Consider the following 24705-nt stretch of genomic DNA (forward strand, 5'->3'; position numbering starts at 1 on the left):
ATTGAGATAGGGGCAGTGTATGGTGGTAACTAGCCCCCTTATGAGGGCGTTGTTGCGCAAAAATGCCGGTCAGTGGCAGGAAAAATGTTCCGGCCGTGGGCAGGAGAAATTTGTCTGCTTAGAGGTATGCCAGCTATGGGCAATGCCTGGGAAAGAGATGGTTTGTCCTAAATATCTCTAGGAGAAACACGGTCGATAGGTTTCTTTTTTGGAAATGCATTATCTCACCACTCTGTGAGAACAGGGGTGAAGGTGCCATAAAATGGCACCACAGCTAGATCAGGGGAAGGGGCACTAGGCCAACATGCATTCCAAGGGGAGAGTCTGCATATAATCCCCCCTTTTTCTGCACGGCTAAAAGCGTCAGCCAGGAGAGAGAGGGCTCTCTTTCCTTTCTCCCACATCCTGGACACTTGGATAAACACTACATGTTGCAAAGCTCATCCATCATCAGATACCAGAGTAAGATACCTGAGTAAGAATGCAGGTTGAAGAAACATGTTTGACTATAAGGACTGATGAGAGTCCCTGCCAGGATAAAGGAGCGATATCGAGAAGCAGATCTGCACACTTTCTGTACTTATGCAATGCTCTGGGGAAGAGGTCTCATGGACCAGTGAGAAGTGAGCAGGCACAACAGGCCCATGGACAATGAAACATCTTAAACATACAGACAGCATGACACATCAGGTGGCCAGTGCCAATTGTGCCTGACCAGGAACAGCACAGCCAGGATGGCTCTCACCCAGATGCATTGACAAGGTCCACATCCAGGTGTTAAAGTTAGCCGGAACGGGGCGGAACTACGTTCCGTCAGTTCCACTTGGAGACAGAACGCAGTTCCGCCTCCTCTGGCTCACCTAACCCGATATCTGCCCGATGCTGCAGGGAGCTGCCGGGCGCCCGCTGAGATTGTGTAACACAATCTCAGCGGGCACACGGCTCCCTCTCCACAGCGGAAGCCGGTGGCAGGAGCTCACTACTGAGCTCTAGCTTCCGGCTTTGTCAGTGTGCACTATGGGAGAGACATCATGACGTCTCTCTCATAGTGCTGAGGAGCGGACACCAGGAGAACTCCTAATGTCGGACGCGGGAGCAGGGCTTGGTATGAATTAACATATGTGTGAGTGTATTAGCGGCTCGTCTACTGGGGGCAAGCTACAGGGGGGCAAACTACTGGGGGCAAGCTACAGGGGGCTAACTACTGAGGGCAAGCTACTCGGGGCAAATTACATGGGGGCAAGCAGGCACAAAAAAAGACTATATAACTACAGGGGCATTACTACTAGGTGCATTATTACTTGGGGGCAAACTACTGGGGGCATAACTACAGGGGCTAAAGTACTGGGGGCATTATTGCTTGGGGGCTAAACTACAGGGGGGCTAAGCTGCAAGGGAGAAAACTACAGGGGGCATTACTACGGGGGGCTTAACTACTGGGGTCATCACTACAGGGGCTAAACTACTGGGGGCATTACTACTTGGGGCAAACTACATGGGGCTAAACTACAAGGGCTACCTACTGGGGGCTAACTACAAGGAAACAAGCTACTGGGGGCAAACTACAGGGGCACATTACTACTGGGGGCATAACTACAGGGGCGCATTACTACTGGGGGCATAACTACAGGGGCATTACTACTGGGGTCATAACTACAGGGGCTAAACTACTGGGGGCTAAACTACTTGGGGGCAAAACTACAGAGGGGGCAAACTACAGGGGTGCATTACTACTGGGGGTTAAACTACAAGCAGGCAAACTACAAGGGGACTAAACTACTGGAGGCATAACTACTTGGGGCCATTACAACTTGTGGCAAACTACATGGGGATAAACTACAGGGGCTAAATTACTGGGGGCATTACTACTGGGGGGCTAAACTACTGGGGGCATAACTGCAGGGGCTAAACTACAGGGGGCATTACCACTGGGGGCTAAACTACATGAGGACTAAACTACAGGGACTAAACTACTGGGGGCATAACCATTGGGGGCTAAACTACTGGGGGCATAACTATTGGGGCTGAACTACAGGGGGCTAAACGACTGGGGGCATTACTACAGGCAACATTACTACTGGGGGCCATACTACACAGGGGCATTACCATTAAGGGCATTACTAATGGGGGAACTACTAATGAGGGCATTGTAAGGGGGCACTTCACTCCTGGGGACATAGGGGGCACTACTACTGGGGGCATTGCATAAGGGGCACCACTACTCTGGGCTCTCTATAAGGGGCACTTCCACTGTGGAAACTACCAGTACTGTGTACATTGCATAAGGAGCACTACTACTGTGGGCATTGTAAAAGGGGCGCTACTGCTGTGGGCATTGTGTATTATGGAGTGCTACTATTGTGGGCATTATGTGTATTAGGGGTGCTTCTACTGTGGGCATTATTACTATTGTGTGACCACGCCCCTTTCTTTTTGAGACCATGCCCCCAGGGGGAGGGGGGTGAGTTCCACCACCTCTCTAGGACCACTTTAAGCGCTGTCCACACCAATGCTAGTGAGAAAACCACCACCTACAGATAGGTCACTGAGGACAATGTACATGAACTTTTAAAGCATCTGGAGGAGAGCCAGCGTACACCACGCTTCACAAGACAGAACAGAACAGTAGCAGGACAGAACAGTAATAAAACAAGTCTTTACGCAACCTGTAGGGAAATGGGAATTTGATACGCAAGAGTAAGTAACATATATTGTAAATTTGTACAACTAGATTGGTCCAGTCACAATGCCGCTTAAGGTTGAGGGCGAGTAGTTCCATTTTGCAGCTGCATTCCCAACTAGTTTTTTAAGGATAAAAAGGGGACTATGGTAGTAATCAATGTTTGGATAAAGGGTGCTGAAATTGAGGTTTAAGTTTGTGGGTCAGTAATGGAGTCTGGATACATTACTTGTATTGGACTGGTTATATATTAGCAGTGTTTAGCAGAGTTGGCCCTTGGCAGAACTCTGGCCCACAGGTGTACTAGTGTGATGCAGTTACACAGTGGCGTGTGAGTGGTGGTTAGTCCACGCAAGTGGCAACTTGATCAGAGCTTAGGTTTATTAACCAGGGGGTATGCAGGTGGCTAGGACACCGCATACTACAACCTGTTAGGTCAGCCGGTAATGAGTGGGTATGCATGGTGTGTAGTGTGCTGGGTGCTAGGGTAGTATACACCCTGGTAGCCAAGAGCACTGGGCCCCACAGTATCAGAGGTGCTGGTATAGTGCAGGGGTGGGGAACCTGCGGTCCTCCAGCTGTTGTTGAACTACACATCCCAGCATACCCTGCAACAGTTTTAGCATCACCAAATAGCAAAACAGTAGCAGGGCATTCTGGTATGTGTAGTTCAACAACAGCTGGGGGGCCAAAGGTTCCCCACTCCTGGTATAGTGCAACAAGGGAGCCTGTAGTGCCATGTACAGCTGTAATATAGCAGAGAGTCTCAGGGGTTTGTCTATACGTAGGGGACATGGTTGGAGAAAAACGTGTGGCGAAGCCGCACATGTGCAGTAGCACATACTGGGTCAGACCTCCTGAAGAGCTCCAGGGGGGTCCAAGAGACCACCAATTATATTGTTAAGGAATGGAGGCAGTGCAGAGAGCTCCTCATCCAAAACCTTGCAGGTAGGAGACACAAGTTCAGATATAAGGCTAATCCTTGCAATCTCCAACCAATAGAGAGAGTGTTGATAAGATGAACCCTGAGAAGAGAATAATGGAAGAGTGATTTGATAGCCAGGCTAGGGCACTGTAAAGCCAGGCTAGCGCACTGCATGCGCACAGCGTCTTTTCCTGGGAGCCAAAGGAACTGGGGGCATGGGCAGCAACTCACAGAGCACTGGCCGTGCCCCCACTGTGACGAAAATGGGAGGCGTGGCCTGCGATAGCAGGAAATTCCAACAAAGCCATGCCCCCTTTACAACAGGCCATGCCCCCTTTTTGGCGGGGAGTCCCGAATTACAAGACTCAGATCACGGGAGGTATGCCTTTAGAGAAAAGCGAGAGTGATTTTACAGAAACAGCGATACTGTAACCACTCACATTACATTGTATACTGCAGATGCAGGCAAGACTAGTTCTGAGACATTGAGCTGCTTACATGCTGTAGGAATTTCATCTTCACCATTAACAGATAGCCACAAATTAGAGATTACCGGTACATGAGGTGGCAGGACTAAACAGGTCAGTTATACAGAGCTATTACCTACCTGGATGTCACCGACAGCTTTTAGTCGAAGGAACATAACTTTAATTCCAAACAGAACCAGCTTCACTTCTTATTCTAACTTTTTTTTTTTTGTTCTTTTCACCTCAGATTTACAGTATCTATTCTCAGGAGAAAACCTTCAAGTCAGGTGCACCCAAGACTCTATATACAGCAGCTGTACAGTATATAACTTACAGAGGTTGCACGGGCATTAACATTTTAAATGTGAATGTTTCTGATTTTGGTAATATAGTGTGATAAGTTTATAAATATAGATATGAATTTGTATAATCTGTCATTTCATACATGCAATAACCTAAATTGCCGTTAAATGCGATATTTTTCCCATTATTTCAGCAAAGGAGAGCTTCGTTGAAGTGTTCCAGTTAAATGAAATCCTATCTGGGAATTGTGTAATTAATGTCTCTGTGTAATATATATTGAATTGTATTGTGAGTTGCCGTAAAAACGTATTCCTGTCAAATTTTGTGATAATGTGCCCTCTGATTGTCATATACAGTATATAAAAAACAAGACAGAACACTGTAATGAAAATTAAGTTGGTGATGCAGGGTCCAGAAGGGGTTAAATATAGGCACTCACTTTTACCAGCACACAGAAAATTAAAGACCAGCACTCAAGTTTTGATGAAAAAAGAGGATCTGTTTATTCTTACAGATTCATAGAAGTCCGTATTTCAGCTGCAGCCCGACAGCTGTTTTAACCACTATGTTGCGGTTAAAACAGCTGTCATGCTGCAGCTGAATTATGGACTTCTATGGATCTGTAAGAATAAAAAGAACCTCTTTTTTTCCTCAACAAGTGAGTGCTGTATTTTTCTTTTTCTGTGTGCTGAGAAAAAGGGAGTGCATATATATATATATATATATATATATATATATATGGAAACCTCCACTAAAAATCATGCATGTGCCCCTGCTAAATCTCATGCAAGGAGAGGCCTCTTACTGTCCTGGCGCTGACTGCTCCCACTTAGAATTCTTTTGCCACTTGCTTATCGAGGCTGCAAAGGAAAGAACTTCCAAGTTCTGACCCAGTGTCTTTTTTGTGCCAGCGTGGCCATATATTAGCACATAATCACAAATATATTAGTGAGAGGAAGGAGAGGAGGACCATCCAGGCTGCCAAGTATGGGATTAGGAGAGTACTATAACTAAATCCTAGACCTGCTAATGCCATCTACACATGGGGGGTAATTCTGTGTTGATCGCAGCAGGATCTTTGGCCCTCATTCCGAGTTGATCGGTCGCAAGGCGATTTTAGCAGAGTTACACACGCTAAGCCGCCGCCTACTGGGAGTGAATCTTAGCTTCTTAAAATTGCGAACGATGTATTCGCAATATTGCGATAACAAACTACTTAGCAGTTTCAGAGTAGCTTCAGACTTACTCGGCATCTGCGATCAGTTCAGTGCTTGTCGTTCCTGGTTTGACGTCACAAACACACACAGCGTTCGCCCAGACACTCCCCCGTTTCTCCGGCCACTCCTGCGTTTTTTCAGGAAACGGTAGCGTTTTCATCCACACGCCCCTAAAACGCCGTGTTTCCGCCCAGTAACACCCATTTCCTGTCAATCACACTACGATCGCCGGAGCGATGAAAAAGACGTGAGTAAAAATACTATCTTCATTGTAAAATTACTTGGCGCAGTCGCAGTGCGAATATTGCGCATGCGTACTAAGCGGATTTTCACTGCGATGCGATGAAAAATACCGAGCGAACGACTCGGAATGAGGGCCTTTGTTAGCAGTTGGGCAAAACCATGTGCACTGCAGGGGGGGGGACAGATATAACATGTGCAGAGAGAGTTAGATTTGGGTGTGGTGTGTTCAATCTGCAATCTAAATTGCAGTGTAAAATAAAGCAGCCAGTATTTACACTGCACAGAAACAAAATAACCCACCCAAATCCAACTCTCTCTGCACATGTTAAATCTGTCTCCCCTGCAGTGCACATGGTTTTTCCCAATCCTGCTGCGATCAACTCAGAATTACCCCCATGAAGTTAGCAATGGTAAACAAGCCAGGAAAAGTTCAGGTGTATATGTGGTTGATAAATAGCTCCACTTTATAGTTCCCATTAGGAATTTTAGAATCTGCAATATTTTGTGCTAGTTTGCAAAATGCAGGTTTTTGTTGAAGCAAGATTTTTGCCTTAATCATTTAGAAACAGCCATGAAGCTTTGATGATAAATTAGTAACTGTTAAGTTATGATGTCATGCTGAGTGTGAGGCTGTAAAATGATAAGAAATTAACTAATGTAGATCCCTCATCTCCCATCAGGTTAGGGAGCTGTGATCTGACCTCATCCTGCTGTGATGATCTCCGCTCTGCTGTTACTACAAACCGCTCTCTGACCAGGCTGGTCCTGTCACAGAATAATCTTCCAGAGTATATCTGGCCGCCTCTGCAGCATCTGGGGTAAGATTATTGGGTCACATCCACAAAAGTGTGTTATTTTCAAAAGTGTATTTAATGTGCACAGAATGGGGATGATTCAAAGTTGCCTGCAAGCCGGCCACATAGCGCACACCAGAGATAATTGTGTCTCAGCCTGTACTCAGAGATGAGCACCTCTGTGGCTGTGCCACTTACCCATCCACCAGTGAGAGTAGCCACCATTACTATCAATACACATTCACACCAGCGCTATCCTTGGTGCAAGAGACGGAACTCTGTGTACACCCACCTCTGAATTGTCCACAATTCCCCCTATATGCTCATGACATGCCCATATTCACAATATGGGGATTGCCTGTAGATGCATTTGCACTGCATAGACAAATAAACAGTGCAAGATCCATCCACAATATGGGCATTTGTGTAGCTCTGAGTCAGTCCCAATGTGATTTCTGTGTTATCTGCATCTCTATGCATGGTACATGGTGTAATGTCAGTGTTAGACTGAGCAGATACAGTACATGTAAGGGGATACGGATGATAGGTCGACAGTCATAATGTCGACAGTCAATAGGTCAACACCAAAATGTTGACATGCACTTGGTCAACATGGTCAAAAGGTTGACAGGTTCAAACGGCCAACATGACAATAGTTGACACATGAAAAGGTCAACATGAGTTTTTTAAAGTTTTTTATTTTTTCCAACTTTTTCTTACTTTACCATCCACGTGGACTACGATTGGGAATAGTAACCTGTGCCAAGCGCAGTGGTAGTGGAGCTTGACTCCTTGCCTGAAGCATGCTGAGCAAAGTGAGCCATGTGAGTGAAGGCGGTGCACTGATTGTGGTTCCGCATGCTGAAAGTTAAAATGTAACAACAAAAAAATTTAAAAACTCATGTCGACCTTTTTCATGTGTCAGACATTTCTGTGTTGACCTTTTGACCCTGTCAACCTTGTGCATGTCGAACATTTAGTGTTGAACTAGACAATGTTGACCTTTTGACTGTCGACCCATTGGCCCACAACCCATGTAAGCAGGCTCTCTCCACTTCCACTTATATATACAGATGTAACCATGCCTAGACTTTGTATGACATTACTGCTAGGCCTCCTATGAGATCTGTATGAGTTTTAATCCAATTCCTAAGCCTCCCCAGGCTCTATACCAGCCTGCTCTTGGGGTGTTTTTTCTTCCACAGCTACCCAAGACCTTTATGCAATGGTCTGTGTGTACCTTCCTTTCTGCGGGACTTCCTAGCAACCTGCTGCGCTGCCCTCCTGGCACCTGGAATGGGCAGACGCAAAGATCCACAACTGGGGAACTGGCTCCAGGGATCTGCCTGCCCTGTTTGAGTTCTTGCCTTCTGAGGCTTCTGATGGTGTGCAGCTTCTGTGCCTTTTCTCCAGAGCTGCTGCTTCCTGATCCCTGCTGCCTCCAGAGTGTGGGCGGGTATGCTCTTATGACTGTGCCACAGCAGTCTGCCCTGGTCTAGTCACTGATGCACCTACATAGATGCTGCTCTCCTCTGGATCCTGCTGGTCAGCCTCACATTGCTGATCTCCATGTTGCTTGCCCTGCTATCTGCAATGCTCCCCTGTGAAGCCAGTAGTTACCCTGATGTGAGAATCCTTATCCCTTCCATAAGTGCCAGTCCCCCTGCAACAAAGAAGGACCTGTAGATTTAATTGACTGGGTGAGTGCCTGATATTACCTCACTTCCTGTACCTCCTTACTTGTGTTATTGGCGGCAAAAATAGCTGTTTTTTCACTTTTGCCTGGCCCTGGAATCTGTACAATTTAATCCTCTACAGTGTTTCTGGTGCTTTGCTAGAATCAAAGTGTATAGTGGTGTATCTGGGGCGCCCTCTTTCTGTGGTCATGCGAGAAGACCAAAGCAATGGTCTCCTTATCAAGTAGATAGGGGTTATTGACCCGTTGATAAGCTTGGGAGCTAGAGCAGGGTGAAGCTTGGACCACCTGCCTTATTTAACACCTGCGGCTCCTAGCATACCTTATTGGTACGCTTTTAATAATTGTTTTATGTATGTAATTGTTTATTAAATTGTTGTAAATTTTATACTGAAACTCCTCAAGAATTAAGTTATCATACCCATATTAAGCTCATGTATCCATCTACTTGATAAGGAGACCATTGCTTTGGTCTTCTCACATGACCAGAGAAAGAAGGCGCCCCAGATACACCACCATACACTTTGATTTACGTTTGACTTTCGGGGGAAGAGGGAAAACCCCAGAGGTGTACCCAAGGCTGCCCATTTTCTTTCCAGCGCCCAATAAGTTTTCCCACATCCTTTAAGCATTCTTGGAATATGGACTGAATGGTTTTACCATGCTGATCATTGAGGGATTCCCTGGATCTCTTCTCCATGTTAGTGCTACATATGATCTGGTGATGCATGTGTTTATGACTGCCTAAGCCTCTACTGGGGTGCGTGCCCAGTGAATGCACATCTTTTCATGAGCATAGTTTCAACTTCTACCTCCATACGATTACCTTGAATATCTCCCTTGCTGCTAGATTCGCTCTCACTTTTTTGACCCATGGGCAGGTATAAAAAGGATCCTCCAACAAGGTCAATCTCAAGCCACAGGAATCTTCTCTTAACTATGATTTACATCAATTTCTGAGTTCTTTAGCATTGTAATCAGTGGCCATAGCCTCCCTCACCAAGTTCTGCTTCTCCAGGTCCTTCCCAGAGTGTGGACTCCTCAAATACTGTACATTTAGATACTCCTCACCTGTCAGCCATCAAGCAGCCTCAAGTCTTTACCAATCAAACAGAAGCTTCCTTCTAAGCGGAATTTTGAGCTTCTGGAAATTAAACTCTAGGAGACAGTGCATAAGTAGTGCTTTTTCAGGCTGACATCTCTCAACTGTCAGCCTGAGTGGTGACTCTGGAGGAAGGCAAGGAAGCCATGCTAGAAGAGATATGTGGCTTAACGGGACTCGATCCATGCTCAATCTAAGGGCTTGTTCCTCCTGCAAAAATAAAATGATGATTTAGACAATAGAGGCCTGTGAAACAACCTTGAGGTTTGGGCTATCCCTGAAGATATAGCTACACAGGGCCTGAATGATGTCCTAAGATTTTTAATGAAATATTAGGAAGCAAACCTAGTGCACTCATTATGTTTGTTAGAGCTCACAGAGCACTAAAGCCATGTAGATCTTCTAGTGACAAAAAAAATATGATGTCATCTTCAGGCTGCATTATTATTCCCATAAACTACGCCAAGTAGAGGGTGTAGATTTAAATAGTAACAGTGTTCAGATTTTTTATGTCTTATCCTGATACACTCTCCAACTGCATCAACTACTGAGGCCTTTATATGAAATGCTGCTGTCTTCCAGGATCCATCTGATCTTGCTGCCTTCTGCTTTGCCCTGGACTTACTAGCAATAAGGAATGGCACGATACTTCTTTTATTCCTTAGCCGCAGAAAGAAGCTTTGCATGCCGGAGCCTTCCAACAGGTGCGGAGCACCCAACATCACCACCAGCAGAGGCAGTATGTCTCTGATACCGCTTTCATGTCGCAAATGCTGGGTCGCACCTGAGAATTGGAAACAAGTCAATCCCGGGTATGACCCAGCATTGGACCCTAACACTGCCGGGTCAGGTTGCCATCAGGGGGCAGGGACCACGTCGTCATCGGGGGCAAGTGCGAGGGCAGCGCTGGGAGATGAGATCATCTCTGCACCACCTCTCCCTATGCATTGAATGGGTCCCGGGTCGAATCGCCCTGGGTAACCCGTTCATGCTGCACCTGACCCGGTAATAACCCGGGTTCAATTACCATGTCAGGCGACCTGAGATTTTTGAACTAACCCTTTCATACTGTACAGCTACCCATGTCAACCTGGCAATATACCGGGTCGATACCGAATTATTTGCGTGGTGTGAAAGGGGTATGTGTCTGATGATACTGGACTATGGTAATGTGATTTGTATTCCTTATTCTGCGCTTTGGTTATATTGACCATCATGTAGGTCTCGCCATCTGGCCGGATTTCTGCTATTAAACAAAGGTGAGGAAGTGCCTGATTCTTCCTCCCCCTTTTATGTTCATGAACTGTTGGTTATCGTATTTTCTGGTTTATATTGTTATTTTCATAGGTTCTCTTTTCTAGTATGCCTGAGTAATATTTTTTGAGTGTTTACTACGGATTATTATTATTATTATTTCTACTGCCATTAGATTGATTATGTTTTGATTAATTTTGTACTTTTAGCTATTTTGTATTTTACACTTAATGATGCTCTTACTTTTTCATATTTACTAGTCATATTTACTGTATATTGCATGTTCTGTCACTGGCACTGATCCCCCAGTGCCTCTATACTGCCTATTTTTATCCTAATCATGGGAAGACTTTTTCTTCCTATGCTTATTTGGAGCGGCATGATGTTTTGTTTGGCTTTCGTGGGTTATTACTGATGCTCTTTTAGATTGCCTATTGTTTTGCTCTTTTTCTTTTTTCTCTTTAGTTTTCTTTATACCCATGTCCCTTTTTTCCTATTCTCCTATTCCTCCATTGGGTACTGGATCCTTTGTTACAGGTTTTTGTATTGTTGATTTTGTATTCCACTTAATTGTTATGGGTTTTTTCTCTGTCTGTCTGGATGACTCTTAAAGTTAAAATAGTAAACTCCAAGGGCCTTAATAGGTCCAGACTTCTTACAGAGCTTCATGCAGACAGAGAGGATGTGACCCACTTTAGGGAAAGTAATGCTCCAATACTTCATAATCGAGATTATCTCCATGCACACTTCAGCAATAATAAATTAGGTCTTTGGGTGTGGTGATACTCTTTGTCCGCCACCTCCCTCTAACTAAAATTGACACTGATATCCTTATTGATCAGTGGCAGGTTTTACCTAGAGGCTGCAAGTCTGCAATACCCCCAGTAAAAATCCACCACCACCAGTGAGCACCCAGTGATTGCAGTGGATTCCTGTTGGATACATTATCTGCTAATCACTTGCCGGACTGTGATCGGCAGATAGGACTTCTAATAGGAAGTCTTTCTGCCAGCTCTAATGTGCTTCTAGGGCTTTAGCCAATACAATCCCTAGAAGCCATGGGGGAGAAAGGGATTGTGGGTGTGAATGCTTCCCTGACAGCCGTATTGTGCTTCTATGGGCTGCAGCAGATGCAGTCCGAGATGGTATCTATTCTGTGTAAAAGGGACCCAGGAGTGTCAGCGAGTTGCTGGAAATGTGGTATGGCTTTTGGTACTCCCCTTTACACATGGTGGTCTTGTCTAGTTTTGAAGGCCTATTGGGATAGTGATTTCAGTTGCATGGGAGAGATCTTTGGCTTGGATAGTCCAGAAGGGCTATAGAGTTTTGGTTCTTGAATCTGTCTGCTATGTTGCTGTCTGTGTACAATAAATCACTTTTGAAATATCTCAACAGTGCAGTTAAGGCTGTGATTCCTTACAATGGAAGTCCACCATGCCCCATACCCTTACTAACTGGTGCCAGAGGATAAACTTGTATAGGTCAATGGCCTCTGCACCCGCCCCCAATGACGCCAGCACCATCTCCACCCCCGATGGCAACCCGAACCGAGATATTGCCACGACGAGTTGCCAGTCTGAAAGGGGTCTCATGGTGGGTCACACCCAGGAAGGACCCGTGTACAATTCCCGGGTGCGATCCACCTTTGCGATGTGAAAGGGGAATAAGTCCTGTCTAGACCACTGCTCTTTGTTCCTTCTTACATGTATTGGATGCCTTTTGCCATGGTATTTTGTTATCTTTCATGGTTGTGACTTTAAAATCTCAAAAAACTTTTCTTGCAAAAAAAAACAAAATCACAACAGCGAATACCACTGAGTCAGGCCCTTAGTTCTACAACTAATACAAACTGGACTCAAAGGGGCTGATTCTGAGTTGGAGGTAAGGGGGATGGATGAGGGGAGATATAAAATGTGCAGAGAAATTGAAATATGAGTGGAGGATGGCTCAAATCTAAACTGCAGTGCAAGAATAAAGCTGTCCAACAATTGTCGGCTACATGCAAAACCAGCCAGTATTTACCCTGCATGCAAAAACATAAATATATTTGCACAGTGATTTGTTTCAGGCACAAAGTTACTTGCTGTTTTTACTTTACTTCCAAATCAAAATCTGTCCCAAAGGAAGAAATGTAATAGACTGTAACTTGCAGACATCACCGAGATCCCGGTGATTTTGCTCAGATTTTTTAAAATGGCAATCAATTAAAAGGCAAACCGACCAGCTGTTGACACTTTAAAACATAGGGCAGACTCGCCGGGGTCTCGCCAATGCTTGCAAGTTGTAGGCTATTACAGTATATTTCCACAGCTGCAGCCACCATATGGACGCACCTTCCCCTCTAATTTCCCACCAATAAAGGGTTACATTTACTAAGTTGGCAGTTCTATTTAAGATGGGATGTTGCCCATAGAAACCACTCAGATTCCAGGTATTATCTTCAAGAAGGTGCTAGATAAATGAGAAGTGGATTCTGATTGGTTGTTATGGGTAACATCCCATCTTAAATAGAACTCCCATCTTTGTAAATTTACCCCAAAGTGTGCCAATCATTTCCCAGTATTTCATCTCCTATGGTCCAAGTAAAGTGGAGAATGGAGTCATTCCTCCAGTGTAATGTTATGTACCCTTATTACACTCTCCCATACACACACATACAGAAATGGCATATACTGTATATAGTATAATCCCAGTAGGGATATTGGATGAACCATCTCACCACATTAGTATTGATGGCTCCCAATGCTAGCAATTCAAGACACTTACCGTTGTTTAAGAAACTTTTAGCACATACTGAGCATCTCAGAGAAGGTTGGTATATTAATTCATTGTAAATTTTTCCCACATACAGCCATCGATTCATCTTTTTTCTGAGAGGCATCCGGAGAAGATTGTCAATCAGAAGCTGAATGGGAGAATCTGAAGTATATGATGAATGGACACAGCAGAACCAGTGAAGACAACAAAGTCTAATCTACACACTGCTGTAGCCCACGTACTGGTGTAATACATACTGACAAGTGGCTTTTATTACAGATTTTTATTATCAAAATTATAACCATAATATAACCAGGCAATGTCCCTGTATAACTAGGCGAGGTCCATCTGCCAATACTTATTAGCTCCCTATGAAGCCCCTAGTTGCCTTCACATCACTGACAGACCTCTTGTTCCACATCAACTCTACTGGAGGTATCGCTACCATTTCTGGTGCCTGTGGTGTAATTTCATACCAGGAGCCCGCAGGTGAGAATTACGTTGGGGCCCCTCTCCTCTTGCATTTACTACCAACACCCCAATCCCAGCAGAACTAGACACACACTCCCCCAACCCAAATTCACTACCTACAACCCAGCATCACACACTCATACACACCTACACATTCACTACTAACAGCCCAGCAGTACCCAAACATTCATCCCCTCACCTTTTCTCTTAACACCCCAGCAGCACCTAGATACACATGCTCCTTCCCATGCATGCACTTCCAACACTACAGTAGCACCAGAGACACACTCTTTACCCCTCCCTCCATTCACTTACCTACTCCCCTGGAACCTGCGGAACAATCACAACTTTTCTGGGTGGTCCCCTGAGGTCCCGCAAGAATGGATTCTAAACTCCCCATCACCTGATGATTGCCCCTCCCGACAGAGAAAGAGCAAAGCAATACCACCTTAATCATTATAAAGACACAGAGACTTGCATAAGGGGAAAGTAAGGTCAGCTTTATTTGAAAACTAAACTATTTAAGGTATAACTAAACTACCATATATCTAAAACTTAATGAAAGAGAAAGAAGAAAGTATGGTGGCCCAGAAAGAACGACCCCCACAGTGCAAGATCGCCAACTGCATACACACCATGCCCCCACAACAATGCTCAAGGTATCCACCTCCCACCCCAATGACACAACAACATGAGGCCCACCTGAAACAGTGGTGCCGCTGACCCTGGTAGGGTAAAACAAAGTTTTCAAGGGCTTTTATGCTCATTGCCAGGGGTCTCATGTGCATTGCCTGGGGTTTCATGCGCATTGTCAGGGGTCTCCTGCTCATTGCCAGGGGTCTCATGCGCATTGCCAGGGTACTCATGCGCATTGTCAGGGGTCTTCTGCTTATTGCCAGGGGTTTCCTGTGCATTGCCAGGGGTTTTCAACACATTGCCAGTGGTTTCTTGTGAGTTTCCAGGGGTTCCATGCGCATTGTCAGGGGTGAGCGTGGGTGCTGCCTGTGAGTAATCCTCCCACTACTAGCCCTCGCAGACCCAGTAAGCGTCTTTGCCGCTGTCCCTGTAAAGTTTGGGAGGGTGGGTGCGGGAATCAGTAAGCATACCACTAGCTCCCGCAGTCCCCACAATGGATTTAGATGTGCTGGGGGCTGTGGAAGCACTTTCGTCTGTAACAATGTAAAAAAAAAAAAATCTTAAAATGCACACCACCGAGGAAACAGGCGTGTCTCAATCCACTGTGGGAACTAGCGGTATGCTTACTGATGCCCGCACCAGCCCTCCAAAACTTTACAGGGCCAGCGGCCACGACGTTCCTGAATGCCATTTCAGGTGACGTCATTTTGCAAACACCTTCAGGAATGGTGTTTCGGAGCGTTCCTGTTGAAAAATAGCCGTGGGCCTAATTCAGAGTTGATCGCAGCAGCAAATTTGTTAGCTAATGGGCAAAACCATGTGCACTGCAGGGGGGGCAGATGTAACATGTGCAGAAAGAGTTAGATTTGGGTGGGTTATATTGTTTCTGTGCAGGGTAAATACTGGCTGCTTTATTTTTACACTGCAATTTAGATTTCAGTTTGAACACACCCCACCCAAATCTAACTCTCTCTGCACATGTTATATCTGCACCCCCCCCCCCCCTCCCCCACCCGAGGTACACATGGTGTTGCCCATTAGCTAGCAAATTTGCTGCTGTGATCAGGTCTGAATTTTGACCTATATTCCACTCCAATTCTAATGCCCTGGAGACTGATAAACACACATATTTCCAATATCTCATCTCTGCTCAAGCATTTAACCCCAAGTGACTTTTTAATACATTTAATTCACTTCTCAGATCTCTCTCAAACAAACCACCAGCCAGTATCATTGTGCAAGATCCTGCTTCCTACTTCATAGACAAGTTTGATAAGATCTGACTTGAAATGCTCATTCTCAGCTAGTGATGTGCTCAATTCCCTACCTGAACCTTTATCTGATGGACCATTATGTAATAGGTAGCAACTATCCTTGTTTATCAATGCCTTCTTCCCTATAGAGTGTAAGCTTGCGAGCAGGGCCTTCCTACCTCTTTGTCTGTCTGTTGTTACCCAGTGTGTCTTATCACTGCTGTTTCCAATTGTAAAGTGCAACAGAATTTGCTGTGCTATATAAGAAACTGTTATGAAATAAATACATTTTTAAAGAAGGCAAGTATGATTAACTTCTAACACGACCCAGACGTACACTCTCCTCCCTGCATTCACTGCCAACCCCCCAGCAGCACTCTGACACAGACCACACACTCTCCTCCCTGCATTAACTTCCAACACCCCAGGAGAACCCAGGCACCCCCCCCCCCCCCTCCCGCATTCACTGCCAACACCCCGGAAGCACCCAGACGCAAACTCTCACCCCACAATAGGGATGATCCATAATCATTGTTGGTTTATGGCCGATGTCGAATACTTTTGCCATGGATGGGAGGGAACCATATGGTTCACATCCATTGATGACACAGGACAAACAAATATTTATTTATTTTTTTCAAATGTGTCGGGACACGGAGCATAGCTCCGCCCCTGACACTCCCATGAAGCCCTGCTGCTGCATTGTGCATGTGCGGACTTTCACTTTGTGATCGCATCCCAAAAGGAAGTGATTGCCTAGTGATTGAGTCGGGGGCAACGTTGTGGCATTGGGGGGAGTGGTGCAGGAAAAGCAGGCGTTTCAAGGCAGTTTTTCAGAGCGGCCAGATATGTCATCTGCGGTTCCTGCGATAGGAAACATGGTATCAATGCTCCTGCATATGCAGTCAGGCTGCATATACAGGAGTCATCCTCTACTTAGAGATTTTTTTTATGCAATTGAATTGTCCTATGCTGGGTGGACCCGTGCATGCAATTTTATCAGCAGCAGTTATTGCTATTTTAGTAAAAACTGCTACCAGCTCTGAATAAGCCCCTCAGAGATTGGTTGTGACACCCAATGAGAGCACAATTCTATTGTCTTGGCAAAGCACGGACAATTCCCAGTGTTCCTCCCAATAACAAACTGCCCTGTGCTGCATGTTTTTTGAAAACATGAATCCATTCACTTTAAACAACATGGTCCCTCTCTGGGAAGGAACCGCTCTGCAATATTCCTCAGCCATTGAGAAGAACTGGACTACTGATACAGAAAACTTTCTCCTACTGATCAGTAAAGGAATGTTCTGTGAACAGGGTAGCCATGTAGATGCAGGGGTTCAGAATGGGATCCCGGCGCACGGACATTGACATTCCGTGAGCCAGAATGTTGGCAGGGGGCGAGTGAAACGAAGCCCCTTGTGTGCTTGGTGACAAGCTTTGCTCGCCACAGGTTCTATTGGACACCCACAGAGGGAGAATCACCTAACTCGCCGGTATACCGGTGGCGGTATAGTACCCTTGTCGGAATTCCGGCATCGGTATTGAAACAGCCGGGATCCCGACGGGCAATATTTTAACCGCATACCAGATGCAGATGTGTCCTCATATACAGTACCTAGCAATGTGGCGCAAGATGCCTGGCATGAGTGAGCCACTCTGATCGGATACAACAAAACTGCTTCATGAAACTGCACTAATTAACCTGATATGTGACACTTGTATATCTGGGCTCTATTTAGCAACAGTGTTGATATAGGTGGTCATTCCGAGTTGATTGCTCGTTATTTTTTTCTCGCAATGGAGCGATTAGTCGCTAATGCGCATGCGCAATGTCTGCAGTGCGACTGCGCCAAGTAAATTTGCTATTAAGGCCCTCATTCCGAGTCGTTCGCTCTGTAAAAATCTTCGCATCGTAGCGATTTTCCGCTTAGTGCGCATGCGCAATGTCTGCACTGCGACTGCGCCAAGTAAATTTGCTATGCAGTTAGGAATTTTACTCACGGCTTTTTCACCGCTCTGGCGATCGTAATGTGATTGACAGGAAATGGGTGTTACTGGGCGGAAACAGGCCGTTTTATGGGCGTGTGGGAAAAAACGCTACCGTTTCCGGAAAAAACGCAGGAGTGGCCGGAGAAACAGGGGAGTGCCTGGGCGAACGCTGGCTGTGTTTGTGACGTCAAACCAGGAACGACAAGCACTGAACTGATCGCAGATGCCGAGTAAGTCTGAAGCTACTCTGAAACTGCTAAGAGGTGTGTAATCGCATATTGCGAATACATCGTTCGCAATTTTAAGATGCTAAGATACACTCCCAGTAGGCGGCGGCTTAGCGTGAGCAACTCTGCTAAAATCGCCTTGCGAACGAACAACTCGGAATGACCCCCTAAGTCAGGTATTTTACTCACGGCATTACGAGGTTTTTTCTTCGTTACAGAAACGGTAGCGTTTTTTCACACACACCCATAAAACGGCCAGTTTCCGCCCAGTAACACCCACTTCCTGTCAATCACATTACGATCACCAGAACGATGAAAAAGCCGTGAGTAAAATTCCAAACTGCATAGCAAATTTACTTGGCTCAGTCGCACTGCGGACATTGCGCATGCCCACTAAGCGCAAAATCGCTGCAATGCGAAAAAATTTACCGAGCGAACAACTCGGAATGAACACCAATATTTTTTTCTCAGTTCTTTTCTCTGCTTTTCAGGAAAAGCTTCTCAGAAACAGTGGTTGTTGTCTCTGTGAAATCACCGCAAACAGTCTTTTCAGTTGTCTTAAAAGACTGCTTTCACTGCAGATGCCCATCCCCTCACAGCATATATACAGAGGGTCCCAAAAAAAATGTTTACACACTTTGAATTATTACAACTCACACTTCGCACCTCTGGGCTTTTTTTATGGGGATACGCCAAAGATAAGGTTTATAGCACAAAACCTGCTCCAATCAGTGGGGCAGATGTATTAACCTGGAGAAGTGATAAACCAGTGATAAGTGCAAGGTGATAAACACACCAGCCAATCAGCTCCAATATGTAAAATAACAGATATGAGCTGATTGGCTTGTATATTTATCACCTTGCACTTATCCCTGGTTTATCACTTCCTTATGCCGTCCCCAGGTTAATACATCTGCCCCAGTTGAGAGCTGCAAATTAACGAGAATGCACCCAAATACCAGATGAAATGATTCATGATGTTTGCCATTCCATCCATCCACATTATCATCAGTTTGAACACCCGCGGTCACTCAAAAATACTAGACTTGTCTTCTGCAACTTTAATAATATTACTTGAATATATCTTAATAAACTTTGTAATTCTGTATAATAAATCAGTGTGTATACATTTTTTGTGATTTTATATATATATATATATATATATATATGTGTGTATGTATATATATATATATTGTGACAGGAATCACATACACTGGAGTAAAATCCAAGATACATTCATTTTCTACCACAGGCAGTTGCACAAGCAGGTGCTGGATTCACAGGTAAATTACAGCAAAGCAGAGTTCACAGAGTCTTCAAAATGCACACACAAGTTCTCCAATGGACCCCTAATAGTAGCCACCCCCTGGCCTATCACCTGGGCAGCTTGTCCACCATCAGGAGCCATGCCTCTTGTGTCCGAAACCCTTTTAGCACACACGGAAAGGTTGCTGCAACCAGAAGCTTCTCAACCTTGACAGTCAGGGCCGGTGCTAGGGTGTTCGGCTCCCTCCTGCAAACAATAAATTTGCGCTCTCCCACACTTTACATAGTGATAGCGCGCGCCTAAGACGTGTGTCAGGAAAAGGGGTGAGAGAAAGACAGAGAGGAGCGAGAGAGAGGGTTTCAGGGAAAAGAGAAAGGGAAAGAGAGAGAGAAGGCACCAGGGAGCAAGAGGTTGCCAGAGAGAGACGTGGAGGAGCAAAAGAGAGAAGGAGGGGAGTGAGAGAGATAGAATGTCAGGGAGAGAGAGGAGAGCAAGAGAGAGTAAGAGAATGTCAGGGAGAGAAAGAGAGAGAGATGGAGAGAGAGAGAACAAGAGAGAGAGAGGGTGTCATGGAGAGAAAAATTGAAAGTGTCAGAGAGAGAAACAGTGGCAGGGAGAGAGGGAGAGACAGGGTCAGAGAGAGTAAGAGGGAGGCAGTGTCAGGGAGAGAGATGCAGTGTCAAGGAGAGAGGGAGAGAAAGACAATGTCTGGGAGAAAGAGAGAGCCAGGAAGGGGGAGATAGGGAGACCGTGTCAGGGAGAGAGAAAGACAGTATCAGGGAGAGAGAGGGAGTGGGAAGGAAGAATGAGGGAGGGAGGGAGACAGCATTGTCAGGGAGCAAGAAAGAGAGAGAAAGTAGCAAGAGTGTCAGGGAAAGAGTGAGGGAGGAGGAAGCAAACACTACCGGACTCCAGGGGTGTAGTATGGCTGACCTGTCGTGGACACCCACGAGTGGAAATAGTCCCTGTTGGTCGGCATGCCGACCATCGGGAAAGGGTTGGTTCTATATCGGAGTGGCAGAAGGGACCTTCTGACGTATCTAGGGGAGGAGACACGTCACATGGGGGAGGAGCTATGGCCTAACAGGGTTAAAGGTAATACTTGGTGGTGTGGATAGTAGAGGAACTATCCCGCTGGCCTAGCTCTTTCCCCTTGTGTCATGACTCCTCCCCCAGACGGAAAGGTCCCTTAGCCCACTTGATTCTAGCATCTACCATCGGGAAAGTGAGCCATCGGGCTCATGGAGGGGGTCATGTGACTGTCAGTCAGCTGACCGGCTGTCACATGAATACCACCCGACTCCAGCAGAGGTCTCTGATGGGGGTGGGTACTTTCCGGCATTAGGCTTAGGTTTATACTAACAGCGGCGGTCATTCTTAGCTGGGGTAAAGGGGGCTAGGGGCCTTGGAGGAAGCCCATAACTGAGTGCAGGAGGAGCAGCGGGTCCTTAAAGTAGCCCTGGCAACATAGCAGCTGCACCCCTGCACCCACAGTAGTTATGCCACTGATGGAGAGGGAGACAGATGGAAAGGGAGAGGTAAAGATAAAGAGAGAAGAGAGAGAGGGGAAGGAAGAGGGGGAGAGAGGGAGACATATGGAAAGGGAGAGGAAAGATGAGAGAGAGGGAGGGAGATGGAGAAAGAGAGAGATTCAGGGGGAGGAGGGGGAGAGAGGGAAAGGGAGAGGGAGACAGATGGAAAGGTAGAGAAAGACAGAGAGGGAGGGAGAGACTGAATGACTGTGCCCGGGAGTCACATTTTTAAAATTTGCAGGACAGAAACAAAAATACTTTAAGACTCACAGCTGGCCTGGCTTTATGGCTTGCTCTCCACAGCGGCTGAGGCTCCGCAACGACCCTCCCTGCAGCTGTTCACGCCTTCAATGTGTCCCTCCTCCAAGCATGCAGTGTGTGTGAGCGACCAGCGGAGAGAGGTGATGTGGAACTGACTTGCCTTGAAGGGTGATAAGGGGTGTGATCATACCCTCATTACCCTTCATATGAAGTGATAACAGCGCAGCGACTCACATTCACCCCCCCCCCCCCACACTCCTCTCCTTCGGCACACTCATTTTTTTGCGGCCAGTGGCACAGTGACGGGCTGCATGTCATGAGTCAATCTGACTCATTGTAATGCCGCTGGTAATGGGCCCCTTCATGGTGTTGGGCCCGGGTGCATTGCATTGGCGCTAGTTCCGCCACTGGCCCACACATGCACATACATACACATACACAGATATAGAAGCACATACATACATACATACATACACACACACACACACACACATACACACAAACATACTTTCTTTCTTTCACTCACTTTTCATCCACTTACCGAGCTGTCTGGCAGGCAGGATCTGGACTGTAGCAGCCTGGTCCCGTGTAGCTCCGCCCCTTAAGTCCCATGTAGTTCCGCCCCCTCAGCTCCATGTAGCCCCTCCCCTTTTTGGCCAAAAACTTCCGCTGTAACAGGGAAGTGAGAGGAGGAGGATACAAGCTGCCGGCACCGCTGCCTGTCAGTGTGACAGGCACAGTAGCTGGCAGCAGCAGGGGGACAGGCGGCGCAACAGCTGAGCAGCAGGGATGCAGGGCAGGTGGAGCACTTCTCCTACCTGGCACCTACCTGCACTGCATCCCTTTGCTGAGCGGGTAGCGCCAGGCCTGCTAACAACAACACCTGCCCTGTATTCTCTCCAGCCACCGTCCTGGCATTCTAAACCCATGTCAGATTTGTGCTGTCTTTGTAAAATATATATATAGTTTGTGTATGGTATACACATAAATAAAAATAGGTAGTGGAGAAAATAAGTGTAATAACAAGATATAAAGAGAACAGCCAGGTGGGTGTAATTATAGCCAAGAACACTTATCTGTTTTACAAGAACTTCCAACGAGTGTTCATCATTCAGGATTTACATGTAAAGAAGAAAAGCACAACAAAACATAGGGGTAAATTTACTAAGGTGGGAGTTTTTTAGAACTGGTTATGTTGCCCATGGCAACCAATCAGATTCTACTTACCATTTATCTAGCTGCTTCTAGCAGATAATAGATATAATCTGATTGGTTGCTATGGGCAACATCACCAGTTATAAAAATCTCCCACCTTAGTAAATTTATATTATAGTATATGCAATTCACGGCGAATCGCGGCAATTTTTCGCCGTTTTTTAATTCTACTTAATTCGACAGGTGAATTCCGGAAGGTGGCTGCCGGAATTCACCATATTCAATGAAAAACGGATTCGCCAGAACCGCGGGCGAAAATCGGCCGATTTGGCGGATTTTGCCGCGATTTTAAAAAACGGGAAAAACCCGGGGGAAAAAATGGCGTGGGGTCCCCCCTCCAAAGCATAACCAGCCTCGGGCTCATCGAGCTGGTCCTGGTTCTAAAAATCCGGGGGAAAATTGGCCAGGGTTCCCCCGTATTTTTAAAACCAGCACCGGGCTCTGCGCCTGGTGCTGGTGCCAAAAATACGGGGGACAAAAAGAGTAGGGGTCCCCCGTATTTTTAACACCAGCATCGGGCTCCACTAGCTGGACAGATAATGCCACAGCCGGGGGTCACTTTTATGCCGTGCCCTGCGGCCGTGGCATTAAATATCCAACTAGTCACCCCTGGCCGGGGTACCCTGGGGGAGTGGGGACCCCTTCAATCAAGGGGTCCCCCCCCCAGCCACCCAAGGGCCAGGGGTGAGGCCCGAGGCTGTCCCTCCCCATCCAATGGGCTGCGGATGGGGGGGCTGATAGCCTTTTGTGATAATGAAAATAATATTGTTTTTTCCAGCAGTACTACAAGTCCCAGCAAGCCTCCCCCGCAAGCTGGTACTTGGAGAACCACAAGTACCAGCATGCGGGAGAAAAACGGGCCCGCTGGTACCTGTAGTACTACTGGAATAAAAATACCCAAATAAAAACAGTACACAGACACCTTGATAGTAAAACTTTATTACACACTACCGACACACACATACTTACCTATGTTGACACGCCGACTGCCACGGTCTCCGACGATCCGAGGGTACCTGTGAAAAATTTTTACTCACCTTCCAGCGTCCAGAGGTAAATCCAGGTCCAGAGATAATCCACGTACTTGGCAAAAAAACAAAGGGTCCCATGCTTTCACATCAGACCCCTTTCTCCCGAATGCCGGGACATCACGTGACTCCTGTCACTGAAGTCCCTTCAGCCAATCAGGAAGCGCTACTTCCGTGGCGCTCACCTGATTGGCTGTGCGCTGTCTGTGCTGTGACAGCGCATCGCAAAGCCGCTCCATTACTTTCAATGGTGGGAACTTTGCGGGTAGCGGTGGGGTTAACCCGCGGTCAGCCGCTGACCGGCGGGTGACCTCACCGCTAGCCGCTAAGTTCCCACCATTGAATATAATGGACGGGGCTGTGCGATGCGCTGTCTGCTCAGACGCGCAGAGCCAATCAGATGAGCGCAACGAAGTTGCGCTTCCTGATTGGCTTTAGAGACCTTTCTGTGACAGCTGTCACTGACAGGTCTCTCTGCATTCGGGGTAAGGGGTCTCATGTGTCAACATGGGACCCCTTTCAGTCCGTTTGGTCGGGTATTTGCAGTTTGTTTTTTTTCTACAAGTACGTGGATTTATCTCTGGACCATGGCTGAGGTGAGTATATTGATCTTTTATTTTCAGGTACCCCTGGATTCTACATGGAGAAGAGGACCGATGTCGGCGTGTGAACATAGGTAAGTATGTGTGTGTCGACGTATGAAATAAAGTTTTACTTTCACGGTGTGTGTGTCCTGTTTTTATTTGGGTTTTTTTTTTCCAGTAGTACTACGGGTACCAGCGGGCCCGCTTTTCTCCCGCATGCTGGTACTTGTGGTTCTCCAAGTACCAGCTTGCGGGAGAGGCTTGCTGGGACTTGTAGTACTGCTGTAAAAAACAATATTCTTTTCATTATCACAAAAGGCTATCAGCCTCGGGCTTCACCCCTGGCCCTTGGGTGGCTGGGGGGGGGACCTCTAGATTGAAGGGGTCCCCACTCCCCCAGGGTACCCCGGCCAGGGGTGACTAGTTGGATATTTAATGCCACGGCCGCAGGGCACGGCATAAAAGTGACCCCCGGCTGTGGCATTATCTGTCCAGCTAGTGGAGCCCGATGCTGGTGTTAAAAATACGGGGGACCCCTGCTCGTTTTGTCCCCCGTATTTTTGGCACCAGCACCAGGCGCAGAGCCCGGTGCTGGTTTTAAAAATACGGGGGATCCCCTGTCAATTTTCCCCGCATTTTTAGAACCAGGACCAGCTCGAAGAGCCCGAGGCTGGTTATGCTTTGGAGGGGGGACCCCACGCCATTTTTTTTTAGGATTTTACCGTTCCAGCAATAAAAAAATAAATAAAAAAAAATAATATTTTAAAAAATATATAAATAATATTTGTGCCTCCAAAAAAAAAA

The 24705-nt window shown here is 46.4% G+C and overlaps 1 protein-coding gene across 1 annotated transcript in view; it reads left to right on the forward strand.

Annotated features, from left to right (window-relative positions):
* Positions 1-481: 481 nt before the first annotated feature.
* The window catches only part of LOC135057160 (NACHT, LRR and PYD domains-containing protein 3-like), a 131032-nt gene continuing 106808 nt past the window's right edge, over positions 482-24705 (forward strand). Inside the window, exons 1-4 of the mRNA XM_063963058.1 lie at positions 482-616; positions 4320-4455; positions 4569-4641; positions 6516-6653. Of these exons, the coding sequence (XP_063819128.1) occupies positions 482-616; positions 4320-4455; positions 4569-4641; positions 6516-6653 (482 nt within the window). The remainder of the gene's footprint in view (positions 617-4319; positions 4456-4568; positions 4642-6515; positions 6654-24705) is intronic.

This window comes from Pseudophryne corroboree, chromosome 3 (genome assembly GCF_028390025.1).
Source record: "Pseudophryne corroboree isolate aPseCor3 chromosome 3, aPseCor3.hap2, whole genome shotgun sequence".
NCBI lineage: Eukaryota > Metazoa > Chordata > Amphibia > Anura > Myobatrachidae > Pseudophryne > Pseudophryne corroboree.